Below are 18,483 nucleotides of genomic sequence, written 5' to 3'. Positions count from 1 at the left end.
GTTGACAATAATACATCATTCTTTTCACCGACCCAACTAAACTAAAGTATTTCGAGAAACTTCCATTCGTGTAAATAAATAGTTTATTGTGTTCTATGGTTTTTAGCCACGCAATAAATGCAGAACGTGTGTGTGTGTGTGTGTGTGTGTGTGTGTGTGTGTGTGTGTGTGTGTGTGCGTGTGGGAGAGAGAGGCGCGTTTCTTGGTGTGTGTTGCCCTTTAAAAGGGGGCGGGGCTTAGTGCTGGGAATGTGTGTGGGAGAGAGAGAGAGAGAGAGAGAGAGAGAGGCGCGTTTCCTGCTGTGTGTTGCCCTTTAAAAGGGGGCGGGGCTTAGTGCTGGGAACTGACGTCATTTCGCCGTTTCACACACGTCCGGATCAATGAGAGAGCGCGCGGGCGCGCGTGTGTGTGCGTGCGCGTGCGCGTGGCTCTTCCAGGAAGAGCTTTTTTTTTTTTTTTACAGTATTAACGTGCGCGCCGCCGACATGCCAGGGAAAACACACGCGCCGAGACAAAAGAAGTTTCTTTTCCACGCCATGGCGCGACGCCACACATAAAGGAAGGGGGAGACGACGCGACGCGGAAAAGACACAAAGGACACTTGAAGTTGATCATGTCGGAATCTTCCACGGCGGCGACCAAGGTAACGACACGCACGTCACGTGTTCAGCCCCCCCCCGTACCCCCCCACGCGCCGCTACTTCCGTGATGCTCCTTCTTTTATTTTTGTGTTTTTTTTCCCCCCTTTATTTTATTTTTGTTTTTTTTCCTCATCTGTTGCATCCCCCCCACCCTCCCACGCGTGGAAGTCGTGACTGCCCGCCACAAAACACGCGTGGCTTCTCCTCCAAAAAGTCATCAAAGCCGTGTTGCCCACGTAGAGAAAAAGGCATCACGACTACCGGATCGTGTGTGCACGTTGACACGCAAAAACACGCAGCGTGACGTTATTACGGCGATGAAAGTATGTTTTATGTTCGAAAAGTGCTCACTAAGAAGTTTATAGTCGCACCATTTAGTGGCTGAACGCTAAAAATCACGATATAAGTGTTTAATAACGGCTGTGTAACATGTATTTGCCCTGTTATTCTTATTTAACTATGGACATGAATTATGCAGTAATTGTTTAAATATTACTAACATATCGGTCGATATCGATAATTATCGATATATTTTTTTTATGACCTATCAAAAGAAATGAAAATATGTTTCTTTGAAATGTTTATTATAATTCCCTCAGCTGTCAAGGCAGAAAGGAAATGTCAACACAAGCGTGGAAAACACTCCAACAATGTCAACAAAATAGTAAAATCACATTGAACACTTAAAAATAAGGAATATATTAAAAAATGCTTCATAAAGTGTAAGAAAATAGTGCAAAGTGTGAAAATGTAAACAGAGAAACCTGGCAAGAACTATTTACTGCGGGTTTAGTGCCAGGAAATAGCGGCTGTGTAACATGTATTTGCCATGTTATTCTTATTTAACTATGGAAATGAATTATGCAGTAATTTTTCAAATATTACTAAGATATCGGTCGATATTGAAAATTATTGATATTTTTTTTATGACCTATCGAAATAAATGTAAATATGTTTATTTGAAATGTTTAAGTGTGACAATGTAAACAGAGAAACCTGGCAAGAACTATTTTCTGCAGGTTTAGTGCCAGGAAATAACGGCTGTGTAACATGTATTTGCCCTCTTATTCTTATTTAACTATGGAAATGAATTATGCAGTAATTGTTTAAATATTACTAACATATCGGTCGATATTCATAATTATTAAAATTTTTGTGACTTATGGAAAATAAGGAGCAGGAGAATAATATTATTTATTTGAAATGTAACTTCCTCTGATTATAATCCCCTCAGCTATCAAGGCAGAAAGAAAATGTCAACACAAGCATGAAAAATAAACAAAATAGTAAAATGCCAAGAAGTCCGACTGACATGACTGATGTGAGAGTAAAACTGTATCACGACATAAGTGTTTTATGTCGCTCAATATCCATCATTATTGATATATTCATGACCTATGGAAAATAAAGAACAGGAAAAAAAATATTAAGAGCAACTTTTCTTTGAAATGTAACTTCCTCTTATTATAATCCACTCAGCTATCAAGGGAGAAAGGAAATGTCAACACAGGCGTGGAAAACACTCCAACAATGTCAACAAATAGTAAAATCACATTAAACACTTAACAATAAGATCTTAAAAATAAGGAATATATAAAGAAATGCTTCATAAAGTGTAAGAAAATAGTGCAAAGTGTGACAATGTAAACAGGGAAACCTGGCAAGAACTATTTTCTGCAGGTTTAGTGCCAGGAAATAACGGCTGTGTAACATGTATTTGCCCTGTTATTATTATTTAACTATGGAAATTCATTATGCAGTAATTGTTTAAATATTACTAATATATCGGTCGATATTGATGATTATTGATATATTTTTTTTAATGATCTATCGAAAGAAATGTAAATATGTTTCTTTGAAATGTTTATTATAATCCCCTCAGCTGTCAAGGCAGGATGAAAATGTCAACACAAGTGTGGAAAACACTCCAACAATGTCAACAAAATAGTCAAATCACATTGAACACTTAACAATAAGATCTGAAAAATAAGGAATATATTAAAAAATGCTTCATAAAGTGTAAGAAAATAGTGCAAAGTGTGAAAATGTAATTAGAGAAACCTGAGAAGAACTGTTTTCTGCAGGTTTAGTGCCAGGAAATAGCGGCTGTGTAACATGTATTTACCCTGTTATTATTATTTAACTATGGAAATGAATTATGCAGTAATTGTTTAAATATTACTAACATATCGGTCGATATCGATAATTATTGATATATATTTTTTAATGACTTATCGAAATAAATATTGAAAGAAATGTACATATATTTATTTGAAATGTTTATTATAATCCCCACAGCTATCAAGGCAGGAAGGAAATGTCAACACAAGCGTGGAAAACAAACAATGTCAACAAAATAGTCAAATCACATTGAACACTTAAAAATAAGAAATATGTAAGAAATGCTTCATAAAGTGTAAGAAAATAGTGCAAAGTGTGACAATGTAAACCTGAGAAGAAGTGTTTTCTGCAGGTTTAGTGCCAAGAAATAGCGGCTGTGTAACATGTATTCGCCCTGTTATTCTTATTTAACTATGGAAATGAATTATGCAGTAATTGTTTAAATATTATTAATATATCGGTCGATATTCATAATTATTAACATTTTTGTGACTTATGGAAAATAAGGAGCAGGAGAATAATATTATTTATTTCAAATGTAACCTTCCTCTGATTATAATCCCCTCAGTTATCAAGGCAGAAAGAAAATGTCAACACAAGCATGAAAAACAAACAAAATAGTAAAATGCCAAGAAGTCCGACTGACATGATTGATATGAGAGTAAAACTGTATCACGACGTAAGTGTTTTATGTCGCTCAATATTCATCATTATTGATATATTTCATGACCTATGGAAAATAAGGAGCAATTAAGAGCAACTTTTATTCGAAATGTAACTTCCTCTTATTATAATCCCCTCAGCTATCAAGGCAGAAAGGAAATGTCAACACAAGCGTGGAAAACACTCCAACAATGTCAACAAAATAGTAAAATCACATTGAACACTTAACAATAAGATCTTAAAAATAAGGAATATGTAAGAAATGCTGCATAAAGTGTAAGAAAATAGTGCAAAGTGTGAAAATGTAAACAGAGAAACCTGAGAAAAACTATTTTCTGGAAATAACGGCTGTGTAACATTAATTTGCCCTGTTATTCTTAATTAAGTATGGAATTACATTTTTGTTATGCAGTAATTGTTTAAATAGTATTAATATATCGGTCGATATTGATAATTATTAACATTTTTATGACCTATAGAAAATAAGGAGCAGGAGAATAATAGTATTTATTTGAAATGTAACCTTCCTCTGATTATAATCCCCTCAGCTATCAAGGCGGAAAGGAAATGAAATGTCAACACAAGCGTGGAAAACACTCAATGTAAACAAAATAGTAAAATCACATTGAACACTTAACTAATAGGCTCTGAAAATGAAAGTGCAAAAATAAAGAATATGTAAGAAATGGTTAATAAAGTGTGAAAACATAAACAAACCTGAGAAGAACTATTTTCTGCAGGTTTAGTGCCAGGAAGTTACGGCTGTGTAACATGTATTTGCCATGTTATTCCTATTTAAGTATGCAGTAATTAATACTTGAATATTATTGGACCAAAGTATTAATATTTTAAAGTAGGAAATGTTTTATATTTTGTCATTTATTATATTTTTACAGTCCTGCACTTTAGTTCCTACATGTTGTTTCTGTATACCCGAATAGGGAACGGACGAGGGATGAAAAGACTACAGACCGTTTAAAAAAAAAAAAAATGCAAAAAAGTGCCGGGAATTCTGACTGACATGACTGATGTGAGAGTAAAACTGTATCACGACATAAGTGTTTTATGTCGCTCAATATCCATCATTATTGATATTTTTCATGACCTATGGAAAATAAGGAGCAGGAAAATAATATATATCAAGAGCAACTTTTCTTTGAGATGTAACTTCCTCTTATTATAATCCCCTCAGCTATCAAGGGAGAAAGGAAATGTCAACACAAGCGTGGAAAACACTCCAACAATGTCAACAAAATAGTCAAATCACATTGAACACTTAAAAATAAGGAATATGTAAAACATGCTTCATAAAGTGTAAGAAAATAGTGCAAAGTGTGAAAATGTAAACAGAGAAACCTGACAAAAACTATTTTCCTGAAATAACTGCTGTGTAACATGTATTTGCCCTGTTATTCTTCTGGGAATACATTTTTGTCATGCAGTAATTGTTTAAATATTATTATTATATCAATCGATATTGATAATTTAAAAAAAATGTATGACTTATGGAAATTAAGGAGCAGGAGAATAATATTATTTATTTGAAATGTAACCTTCTGATTATAATCCCCTCAGCTATCAAGGCAGAAAGGAATTGTCAACAAAAGCATGGAAAACACTCAGTGTAAACAAAATTGTAAAATCACGTAGAACACTTAACAATAGGCTCTGAAAATGAACGTGCAAAAATAAAGAATACGTTAGAAATAGTTAATAAAGTGTAAAAATGTAAACAAACCTGAGAAGAAGTATTTTCTGCAGGTTTAGTGCCAGGAAGTTACGGCTGTGTAACATGTATTTGGTCTGTTATTCCTATTTAAGTATGCAGTAATTATTACTTAAATATTATTGGACCAAATTATTGTTATTTAAAAGTAGCACATTTTTCATATTTTGTCATTTATTTCATTTTTTACAGTCCTGCACTTTAGTTCCTACATGTTGTTTCCGTATACCCGAATACGGAATGGACGAGGGATGAAAAGACTACAGACCGCAAAAAAAAGCAAAAAATGCCAAGAAGTCCGACTGACATGACTGATGTGAGAGTAAAACTGTATCACGACATAAGTGTTTTATGTCGCTCAATATCCATCATTATTGATATTTTTCATGACCTATGGAAAATCAGGAGCAGGAAAAAAAAATTTCAAAAGCGATTTTTCTTTCAAATGGAACCTTCTTCTGATTATAATCCACTCAGCTATCGAGGCAGAAAGAACATGTCAACACAAGCGTGGAAAACACTCCAACAATGTCAACAAAATACAAACCCTGTTTCCATATGAGTTGGGAAATTGTTAGATGTAAATATAAACGGAATACAATGATTTGCAAATCATTTTGAACCCATATTCAGTTGAATATGCTACAAAGACAACATTTGATGTTCAAACTGATAACAATTTTTTTTTGCAAATAATCATTAACTTTAGAATTTGATGCCAGCAACACGTGACAAAGAAGTTGGGAAATGTGGCAATAAATACTGATAAAGTTGAGGAATGCTCATCAAACACTTATTTGGAACATCCCACAGGTGAGCAGGCTAATTGGGAACAGGTGGGTGCTATGATTGGGTATAAAAGTAGATTCCATGAAATGCTCAGTCATTCACAAACAAGGACGGGGCAAGGGTCACCCCTTTGTCAACAAATGCGTAAGCAAATTGTTGAACAGTTTAAGAACAACGTTTCTCAAAGTGCAATTGCAAGAAATTGAGGGATTTCACCATCTACGCTCCGTAATATCATCAAAGGGTTCAGAGAATCTGGAGAAATCACTGCACGTAAGCAGCTAAGCCCGTGACCTTCCATCCCTCAGGCTGTACTGCATCAACAAGCGACATCAGTGTGTAAAGGATATCACCACATGGGCTCAGGAACACTTCAGAAACCCACTGTCAGTAACTACAGTTGGTCGCTACATCTGTAAGTGCAAGTTACAACTCTCCTATGCAAAGCGAAAACCGTTTATCAACAACACCCAGAAACGCCGTCGGCTTCACTGGGCCTGAGCTCATCTGAGATGGACTGATACAAAGTGGAAAAGTGTTCTGTGGTCTGACGAGTCCATATTTCAAATTGTTTTTGGAAACTGTGGACGTCGTGTCCTCCGGACCAAAGAGGAAAAGAACCATCCAGATTGTTCTAGGCGCAAAGTTAAAAAGCCAGCATGTGTGATGGTATGGGGGTGTATTAGTGGCCAAGACATGGGTAACTTACACATCTCTGAAGGCACTATTAATGCTGAAAGGTACATACAGGTTTTGGAGCAACATATGTTGCCATCCAAGCAACGTTACCATGGACGCCCCTGCTTATTTCAGCAAGACAATGCCAAGCCACGTGTTACATCAACGAGGCTTCACAGTAAAAGAGTGCGGGTACTAGACTGGCCTGCCTGTAGTCCAGACCTGTCTCCCATTGAAAATGTGTGGCGCATTACTAAAATAGCACAACGGAGACCCCCGGACTGTTGAACAACTTAAGCTGTACATCAAGCAAGAATGGGAAAGAATTCCACCTGAGAAGCTTCAAAAATGTGTCTTCTCAGTTCCCAAACGTTTACTGAGTGTTGTTAAAAGGAAAGGCCATGTAACACAGTGGTGAACATGCCCTTTCCCAACTACTTTGGCACGTGTTGCAGCCATGAAATTCTAAGTTAATTATTATTTGCAAAAAAAAAATAAAGTTTATGAGTTTGAACATCAAATATGTTGTCTTTGTAGCATATTCAACTGAATATGGCTTGAAAAGGATTTGCAAATCATTGTATTCCGTTTATATTTACATCTAACACAATTTCCCAACTCATATGGAAACGGGGTTTGTAGTAAAATCACATTGAACACTTAACAATAAGCTCTTAAAAATAAGGAATATGTAAGAATTGCTTCATAAAGTGTAAGAAAATAGTGCAAAGTGTGAAAATGTAAACAGAGAAACCTGAGAAAAACTATTTTCCTGAAATAACTGCTGTGTAACATTAATTTGCCCTGTTATTCTTATGGGAATGAATTTTTGTTATGCAGTAATTGTTTAAATATTATTGTTATATCAATCAATATTGATAATTATACATACTTTTATGACTTATGGAAAATAAGGAGCAGGAGAATAATATTATTTATTTGACGTGTAACCTTCAAACCTTCAGGAAATGTCAACAAAAGCGTGGAAAACACTCAAATCAGTGTAAACAAAACAGTAAAATCACGTTGAACACTTAGCAATAGGCTCTGAAAATGAAGGTGCAAAAATAAAAAATATGTAAGAAATGGTCAATAAAGTGTGAAAACATAAACAAACCTGAGAATAACTATTTTCTGCAGGTTTAGTGCCAGGAATTTACGACTGTGTAACATTTGCCCTGTTATTCATATTTAAGTATGCAGTAATTATTACTTAAATATTATTGGACCAAATTACTATTATTTTAAAGTCGCACATTTTTCATATATATATATATATATATATTTATATTTATATATATATATATATATACATATATATATATATATATATATATATATATATATATATATACATACATACATATATATATGTGTATATATGTATATTGTATATGTATGTATGTATATATATATGATAATTATTTTTGCCATAATCGCCAAGCCCACAATTATTTATATATATATATATATATATATATGTATGTATGTATGTATGTATGTATGTATGTATGTATATATATATATATATATATATATATATATATATATATATATAAATTGTGGGCTTGGCGATTATGGCAAAAATAATTATCGTGTTTATTTTGATTGATATTGTAATCACGATTAATTGCACACTTATATATTAATTTGAATATATGAGTATTTATTGTATGATCAAAACTCAACTTTAAATATAGTTTGAAACGGATTTAAATTAGCAACGAATAAACCACAACAACTAAAATAATAATAACAATACATTTAGCAATGTAATACAAACAAATAAAGTTCAGTATATCCATTGTAATTGTTTTTAACTAATTTTTTTTTTTACCTTTTACACTTATTTCACCACTAAAGAGTGTGTGCTTTTTGTGTCAAATTAAATGAAATGTAATTAAATATTTGTTCAGTAAATGCAAAAATCCTCACATTTATTGGTGCAATACATCTTTGGACAATTCTGACCAGTATTTTAGGTGAAAGCATAATAATGCGCGGTCAGACCGGATGTGGCACACTGCGCTATTATTGTGAAGGGGGGAAATGTGTTGTGTGTGCTGTTCTGAGCTTGACGGGTAAAAAAAAAAAAAAGGGCTTGAGACTGTTAAAAAAAAAAATAGACATGGATCATCTCATGATTGTTTGTACATTGATGTTACATCCATGATGTCGTTCACAACAACACAACAGATGACATGTGTTGTGTGTGTGTATGATTGTTTGTACATTCATGTTACATCCATGATGTCGTTCACAACAACACAACAGATGACATGTGTTGTGTGTGTGTATGATTGTTTGTACATTCATGTTACATCCATGATGTCGTTCACAACAACACAACAGATGACATGTGATGTGTGTGTGTATGATTGTTTGTACATTGATGTTACATCCATGATGTTGTTCACAACAACACAACAGATGACATGTGTTGTGTGTGTATGATTGTTTGTACATTGATGTTACATCCATGATGTCGTTCACAACAACACAACAGATGACGTGTTGTGTGTGTATGATTGTTTGTACATTGATGTTACATCCATGATGTCGTTCACAACAACACAACAGATGACATGTGTTGTGTGTGTGTGTATGATTGTTTGTACATTGATGTTACATCCATGATGTCGTTCACAACAACACAACAGATGACATGTGTTGTGTGTGTATGATTGTTTGTACATTGATGTTACATCCATGATGTCGTTCACAACAACACAACAGAAGACGTGTTGTGTGTGTATGATTGTTTGTACATTGATGTTACATCCATGATGTCGTTCACAACAACACAACAGATGACATGTGTTGTGTGTGTGTATGATTGTTTGTACATTGATGTTACATCCATGATGTCGTTCACAACAACACAACAGAAGACATGTGTTGTGTGTGTGTATGATTGTTTGTACATTGATGTTACATCCATGATGTCGTTCACAACAACACAACAGATGACATGTATGATTGTTTGTATATTGATGTTACATCCATGATGTCGTTCACAACAACACAACAGATGACATGTGTTGTGTGTGTGTATGATTGTTTGTACACTGATGTAGGGCTGGGCGATATATCGATATACGCGATAAATCGTGGGAGGAGTTTTGTCCCTCCAGAGTTGCCGTAGGGCTGTGACGTAGGGTGTGTGTGGTTGTGGAAGGAGGTGTGTGATGTTGACATTAAAGAAGCGGTGGCTACCGAACCTGCTCTAATGTCCCCCGTTTATTATTTTATTAGATGAGTACACTGTATAGGCGAACCCAGGACACTCGGCTACACTGCTAATATGTAGCATCATTTGAAAAGTCACCCGCTAGACAATGAAGAGGGCTTACTCCGCACGTCAACATCTCCGTTCGGTGCCACACGTCCACACCATCAAAATGCCGAGGCAAACATTTCCTGATCAACACCGTATGAAAAAAATAGTGGGTTTTTTTTTTGTTGTGATTTCCTTCTCTGCATGAAAGTTTAAAAGTAGCATATATTAATGCAGTATGAAGAAGAATGTTTTAATGTAGACACATAGAATCATCATACTGCTGTCATTATATGCATCAAGTGTTCATTCAAGGCTAAGGCAAAATATCCACATATATATCGTGTATCGCGATATGGCCTTAAAATATCGCGATATTAAAAAAAAGGCCATATCGCCCAGCCCTACATTGATGTTACATCCATGATGTCGTTCACAACAACACAACAGATGACGTGTGTTTTGTGTGCATGATTGATTGTACATTGAATTAACTAAAAAAGGGGGTGCAACCGTGCCTTTGTGTCACAATTAAGCAGCAGTTGGCAAGTAGATGGCAGTATCGACCCTAAAAAAAAAATCTTAAATAAATTGCGCAAATCTGACTTTTAACAGCGACTGGACAACTGGTTAAATACATGTAGCGCTGACCAGCAGAGGGCGGTAAAGCGACACCTTAGGTTTAATTGTGTTAAACCACATTTGTGCAATGTTTGCTGTGTGTATTAACACTAAAAATTTAATTTTTTAAATGTAACATACACAACGGACATTATTTGTGTAAAATACACAATGGTTGTTATACTTTAATAATGTTCATATTTCAAGTCTGACATACCTAAATAAAGGAAGATGTTTTAAGAAATAAAATTAACTATATCCACTCGTAATCCATTGCACCGGTCGCCCGGGGGGGCTGTGAATGGATAAAAAAGAGATTATTTATGTTGTTTTTATATACATATATATATATATATATATATATATATATATATATATATATATATATATATATATACACACACATAAATATATATATATACAGTGTATATATATATATATATATATATATATATATATATATATATATATATATATATATATATATATATATATATATATATATATATATATATATATATATATATATATATATACAGTGACGTGCAGTCACTAGAGGCAGGTGAGGCGGGGCCTCACCTGCCATCATGGAAAGAAAAAAAAATTATTAAATTGTTATATGTATCCAGTGATTATACTATAAAGTTATTTTCCATTTAACTTCACCAGTTTTAGATTATTTTTATTCAAAATCGCTGAATTTTCACATTTGCCGTTCAAATACTGAGAAGAGACGGTGCGGTGATCAGCAGCCAGTTGAGGCACGTCACTCAGTGCCGCAACATGGATTGCGCAATGACTCGGCTAACTGCTGGCCTGCTGTGCAGTGAGACCGTATTGCTATATGAATTATATTATACATTTCCATAGTTTAGTTAGCTGAGGTATATAATGTACAGTGTATTTTGTCAACAACTGTATGTGTGTAACGTATTTCTTGTGCTGAGCGATCATAAAACGGCTGCAAAAGACGCACTGGCTGAGGCTCCAGTAATCCCGCCTCCTGCACCTCCGCTGTAGAATGCACGGCAACCCCTGACGTTAGTGTTATATCAACTAAAGCCCACACTTAAACTTTCCACGTGCAAGATTGAATCTATTTAAAAAAGTTATTTCATAAGAAGCCAAAAAGTGCAAAAACAATAATGTTGGTGTTGGAGGAGTTGTGAATGACTGCAGGGACACAACATTAGATACACCTGCAGACTGCAGGTGTATCTAATTCACAACTCCTCCAACACGAACATTATTGTTTTTGCACTTTTTGGCTTCTTATTAAATAACTTTTGTAACCTATTTTTATGGGCTTTCCTATTTGTGATGTTATGTTCCTGTTATGCGCTGTTATGCAGTATATGCCTTGAGCTCTTATTTTGAAGGCGCTAAGAGCGGAAGTGATGTCACGTTGCGGAGGTTTTTGAAAGAAGGTAAATAAAGTGGTCCTCGTGTAAACTGGAGCCTCCGTGTTTGTTATTTTGTAGTTTCATACAGTATAGGCGACATTTATAAACCCTCGGTTACACTTTTTTAAATAGATTCAATCTTGCACGTGGAAAGTTGAAGTGAGGGCTTTAGTTGCAGCGCATGGACTTAATTTCTAAGTAAAGGTAAGACCATAATAACGTTTTTTTTATTAAATGTGCTTTTTTGTGTGCTACAGTTTGTATGTGTAAAGTTAAAGTTAAGTTAAAGTACCAATGATTGTCACACACACACTAGGTGTAATGAAATTTGTTGTCTGTATTTGACCCATCCCCTTGTTCACCCCCTGGGAGGTGAGGGGAGCAGTGGGCAGCAGCGGCGCCGCTCCATTGAATCATTTTTGGTGATTTAACCCCCAATTCCAAGCCTTGATGCTGAGTGCCAAGCAGGGAAGAATGCTGGTATGAGCTTTTAAACATAACCCGTTAACTGCTGCCAATCAAATGGTGAATAAGATACTCTTTAGGGTTCATATGTTTGTAAATCTGACTGTGATGAAGTCAGTGCCTCACCAGCCATCAACCTCACCGAACGTCACTGATACATATATATATATATATATATGTATGTATGTATGTATATGTATGTTTATATATATATATATGAATATACGTATATAATTATATATATGTATGTATGTATGTATGTATGTGTATATATATATATATATATATATATATATATATATATATATATATATATATATATATATACACATACATATGTAATTGTGGGTTGGGCGATTATAGCAAAAATAATTATCGCAGTTATTTTTGATATTGTAATCACAATTAATTACACAATATGACTATTTATTTCACCATCACAACTCAACTTTAAATATAGTTTAAAACAAATTCAAATATTAACGAATGAACCACAACAACTATAATTAATAATAATTATAACAATACATTTAAAAGTTAATAAAATATTTGTTAATTAAATGCAAAAAACCCTCACATTTTTGGTGCAATAATCACTTGGGATTAAGGGCTACAGTATATAAGTCAACTTTGATTGATTGATTTGATAAGAAATACAACTGGGGAAGACAAATAATTCAAAAAGAAGGAACATCCATCCTCAACAAAACCTCTGGAGCTTCTGTTTCTTCATGCTGTTAACTATCTGTCCAGCGGCACGCGCTGGAAAGGAGTAGCACGAGCAGAATGATGCATTTATTGACGGTGGAGTGTGAAAGCTTTACTTTGTAAAGAAGTAAACGCCGTCTCAAAGGAAACATCCAAATTGTGACGTCTGGGCTCTTGAAACCGCGGCCCTCTTAATATTATGTCGTTTTGGGTTCAACTGCACAATTTTCCGTTTTAATATTCTTGCACTAAACAATACTGAAAGGTGTCTTTCAGCAACGCCCGTGCACCATAAAGTCAATAAATTATCAATCAGCTGATGACACGGCGCGGCCCAAACGGGCGTTTATGTAACGGCTGCTTTTTTCGCTGTCAGTGCGCTTTTCCCAAGGACGCTGTTGCCGTTTGTGAGTCACGCCTCGTCATGAGCGAGCACGACGTCATTCTCCCGGGCCGAGCTGCACGCCGCCGCGGCCCAGTTCTGTCACTTTTGCGCTCGATCTGCTACGTCTTGTCGCTAAAAAAGTAAAACCAATATTTAGAAAGTGTCTGTCTGGATGTCAAGCCAAACCTGGCGAGGAGGAAGTGGAAGAATGAAAGATTATTTGTCAGCTTCCACAGGAAATTCCCGGTCCGGTCAGGTCTCCGGCCAGCACACACACACACACAAAAAAAGTGACTGGGTGCTGACAGCAGGCGGAGGGAGAAAGAGTAACAATCATTTCCGCTTCAAAAAGTTGGCTTCTTCTTCTTCTTCTGCTGCTGCTGCCGAGGCTCTCAGGAAAGGAAGCGGCTGAACGGAGAATAACCACAAACTGGGGAAAGTGACATCTGTACAGTCAACCTCCATTTAGCAACTCACTTGTTCCAATAAGTCAATTCACCGACCATAAATACAAATGAAATTGGTAAGTAGGGCTGCAACTTATTTTGATTTACCGTATTTTCCGCACCATAAGGCGCCCTGGGTTATAAGCCGCGCCTTCAATGAACGGCATATTTCAAAACTTTGTCCACCTATAAGCCGCCCCGTGTTGTAAGCCGCATCTAACTGCGCTAAAGGAATGTCAAAAAAACAGTCAGATAGGTCAGTCAAACTTTAATAATATATTAAAAACCAGCGTTCTAACAACTCTGTTCACTCCCAAAATGTACGGTAATGTGCAAATGTGCAATCACAAACATAGTAAAATTCAAAATAGTGCAGAGCAATAGCAATAACTTAATGTTGCTCGAACGTTAATGTCACAACACACAAAATAAACATAACACTCACTTTCTGAAGTTATTCTTCATTCATAAATCCCTCGAATTCTTCTCCTACGGTGTCCGAATTAAAAAGTTGGGCGAATTACGGGATCCAAAATGGCCGGCTCCGTCTCGTCGAAGTCATCAGAGTCAGTGTCGCTGTTGTTTTTCCAGCAGTTCTGTGAATCCTGCCTTCCGGAAAGCTCGGACCACAGTTGAGACCGAAATATCCGCCCAGGCATTTACGATCCACTGGCAGATGTTGGCGTATGTCGTCCGGCGCTGTCTCCCTCTCTTAGTGAATGTGTGTTCGTCTTCGGTCATCCATTGTTCCCACGCCGTTCGCAGTCATGCTTTAAATGCCTTGTTTACACCAATATCGAGCAAGTTCTTTGGTTAATCCACCCGGAATGACGGCGAGTGTTGTATTTGTGTGCTTCACTTGTTTTTTGACACCATCTGTGATGTGGGCGCGCATGGAGTCGTATATCAACATGGACGGAGCTGCGTGAAAAAAGCCACCCGGCCTCTTCGCGTAAACTTCCCTTAACCACTCGCTCATCTTTTCTTCATCCATCCATCCCTTCGAGTTAGCTTTTATGATGACGCCGGCTGGAAAGTTCTCTTTTGGCAAGGTCTTACTTTTGAATATCACCATGGGTGGAAGTTTCTGGCCATTAGCATGGCAAGCTAGAATCACAGTGTGTCGCTTAGTAGGAGCCATTTTGTGGTCTTTACAGATGTAAACACACAAAGGAAATGAAACGTAATACCCGCGCGCTTCTTCTTCTATGGGGGCGGGTGCTTACCTTGGCGTAGAAGAAGAAGCACTTCCTCTTCTACGGGGAAAAAAGATGGCGGCTGTTTACCGTAGTTGCGAGACCTAAACTTTATGAAAATGAATCTTAATATTAATCCATATATAAAGCGCACCGGGTTATAAGCCGCACTGTCAGCTTTTGAGTAAATTTGTGGTTTTTAGGTGCGGCTAATAGTGCGGAAAATACGGTATTGTTTAATCATCTCTTTCTAATTTTAGTTTCAAATATTTTTATAAATCAGACAAGTCTGTGAATATTAAATAATTCATGTATTTATATTTGGTGTATTATTTCTAATGGGGACATTTTTGTCTGTTTAATAAAGGGGACACTTTCGTTAGCACCCACATTTAGACCATACAAACATTTGATGACCCGGCCTATTTGAGAATCAAGAATCGATAGGAACCGGAATCGAAACGAGGAACAAGAATTCTTGAAGTTCAGTCGATGCCCAACACTACTCCTGTGCCAACTTGAAAATAAATGTTAAGCACACATGCATGCATAGTGTTGCAAAGTACTCATTAAAATCATCTCATAATTTAGCACAAAAATCAACACATTTAAGATACTTACCTAAAACGTGCAATAACGTCTTAGTGATGATGTGCAGATGGAAGAGATACACTAGATGATTAACTCCGTCAAGGCGGTGAAAAAAAAAACATGCAGACTCCACTAGTCAACGATTAAAATGGGCTGCATGGTCGAGTGGCCAAAAAGTTACATTTTGGTCTCATCACTCCAAATGACTTTGTTCCAGAAGTTTTGAGGCTTGTCTCTGTGCTGTTTGGCGTAATGTCAGCGGGATACCTTGTGACATTTGCGCAGAAATGGCTTTCTTCTGGCGACTCGACCATGCAGCCCATTTTTCTTCAAGTGCCGCCTTAATGTGCATCTTGAAACAGCCACACCACAATTTTTCAGAGAGTCCTGTATTTCAGCTGAAGTTATTTGTGGATTTTTCTTTGCATCTCAAACAATTTTCCTGGCAGTTGTGGCTGAAATCTTTGCTGGTCTACCTGAATCCCTCATGTTCCACTTCTTAATCAGCGTTTGAACACCGCTGATTGGCATTATCAATTCCTTGGATATCTTTTTATACCCCTTTCCTGTTTTATGCAGTTCAATGACCTTTTCTCGCAGATCCTTTGACAATTATGTTGCCTTCCCCATGACTCAGAATCCAGAAACATGTGTGCAGCACTGGATGAAAGATGCAATGGTCTGTCAGAAGCCCAGAAACTCACTGACCTTTTATACACACACACACTAATTACAAACAAACATGTCACAGGTGAGGATTGAAACCTTGATTAGCCATTCAAACCTGTTTGTGTCAACTTTTGTGCATGTTATCAGATCAAAGTCACTGGGGTATGTCAACTTTTGATCAGGGTCATTTGGGTACTTTCTTTTGTCATTTTGATTTAAAAAGAGTAAACACAGTTGTTTGCCAATAAATAGCTTCACACAACCATTAAGCATGAGTGGAAGAAAGGTTTTTGTGTTACCATTCATATTCTCTGAAGAATGGCCAAGAAATCATCAATTCTCCCAGGGTATGTAAACTTATGAGCACAACTGTATATAATTTTGTGTATATATATGTATGTATGTATGTATGTATGTATGTATGTAATATATATATATATATATATGTATGTATGTATGTATGTATGTATGTATGTATATGTATATATGTGTATATATATATATATATATATATATATATATGTATGTATATGTATATAAGTATATATATATATATATATATGTATATATATATATATAAGTATATATATATATATATATATGTATATATATATATATATATATATATATATATATATATATATATATATATATATATATATAAAAATCTCTCAATTTTACTTTCCTCCAGAAGGTCTTATCTTTGTCCATGTGATGTCAGATGAAACAAAAATGGAGCTGTTTGGCCACAATACCCAGAAATATGTTTGGAGGACACAAAAGGGGATAGGGGGTCTTAAACGACCATTGTGTGTGTGGACAAGGATATGGTTAGGTGGGATTTACCCTGGAAAACCTTAGTGTAGAAGGGGCCTAAGTCTAGGTCCACAGCAAATCCCTCCGTCTTTCCAGGTTGGTTTGTTGGCTTTTTTTTTTTTTTTTTAACCATATTGATTTAGCAAAACAGACACAACCTGGTCCTTAAACTACAGGACCAGTATTGTGCTGTTGAAGCAAGACAGTTTTTATTTTTTTATTTTTGTGCAAGGGTCCCCCCTTACGACATTTTAGCAAAAAAAGTTTGCTAAAAATATAATATTTTCTGCCATTTTCGGGTTTTGTCGGGACTCCTGATGAGGTTTTGAGACTTCTCCTCCAACTACAGCACCAGTATTGTGCTGCTGAAGAAAGACCGTTTTTTCATTAATTTTTGTGCAAGGGTCCCCCCTTACGACATTTTAGCGAAAAACAGTTTTCTAAAAATATAAATTGTCTGTCATTTTCGGGTTTTGTCAGGACTCCTGATGAGGTTTTGAGACATCTCCTACAACTACAGCACCAGTAATGTGCTGCTGAAGAAAGACCGTTTTTTAATTGTCTTGTAAGGGTGCCCCTTTATGACATTTTAGCAAAAAAAAAGTTTTCGAAAAATATAATATTTTCTGCCATTTTCGGGTTTTGTCAGGACTCCTGATGAGGTTTTGAGACTGATGAGGTTTTGAGACATCTCCTACAACTACAGCACCAGTATTGTGCTGCTGAAGAAAGACTGTTTTTTAATTGTCTTGTAAGGGTGCCCCTTTATGACATTTTAGCAAAGAAAAAGTTTTTGAAAAATATAATATTTTCTGCCATTTTCGGGTTTTGTCGGGACTCCTGATGAGGTTTTGAGACATCTCCTACAACTACAGCACCAGTATTGTGCTGCTGAAGAAAGACCGTTTTTTAATTGTCTTGTAAGGGTGCCCCTTTATGACATTTTAGCAAAAAAAAGTTTTCGAAAAATATAATATTTTCTGCCATTTTCGGGTTTTGTCGGGACTCCTGATGAGGTTTTGAGACTGATGAGGTTTTGAGACATCTCCTACAACTACAGCACCAGTATTGTGCTGCTGAAGAAAGACTGTTTTTTAATTGTCTTGTAAGGGTGCCCCTTTATGACATTTTAGCAAAGAAAAAGTTTTTGAAAAATATAATATTTTCTGCCATTTTCGGGTTTTGTCGGGACTCCTGATGAGGTTTTGAGACATCTCCTACAACTACAGCACCAGTATTGTGCTGCTGAAGAAAGACCGTTTTTTAATTGTCTTGTAAGGGTGCCCCT

The 18,483-nt window shown here is 36.0% G+C and overlaps 1 protein-coding gene across 2 annotated transcripts in view; it reads left to right on the top strand.

The window, feature by feature from the left end:
• Positions 1–369: 369 nt before the first annotated feature.
• Positions 370–18,483, top strand: part of etv6 (ETS variant transcription factor 6) — an 87,187-nt gene continuing 69,073 nt past the window's right edge. For both annotated transcript variants that reach the window (XM_061983631.2, XM_061983630.2), the window contains exon 1: positions 370–643. In XM_061983631.2, the coding sequence (XP_061839615.1) occupies positions 614–643 (30 nt within the window). In that variant the 5' untranslated portion in view covers positions 370–613. The remainder of the gene's footprint in view (positions 644–18,483) is intronic.

The sequence above is a fragment of the Nerophis lumbriciformis genome, linkage group LG25 (assembly GCF_033978685.3).
Source record: "Nerophis lumbriciformis linkage group LG25, RoL_Nlum_v2.1, whole genome shotgun sequence".
Taxonomy (NCBI): Eukaryota; Metazoa; Chordata; class Actinopteri; order Syngnathiformes; family Syngnathidae; genus Nerophis; species Nerophis lumbriciformis.
This window is presented reverse-complemented; position numbering and strand designations above follow the sequence as displayed.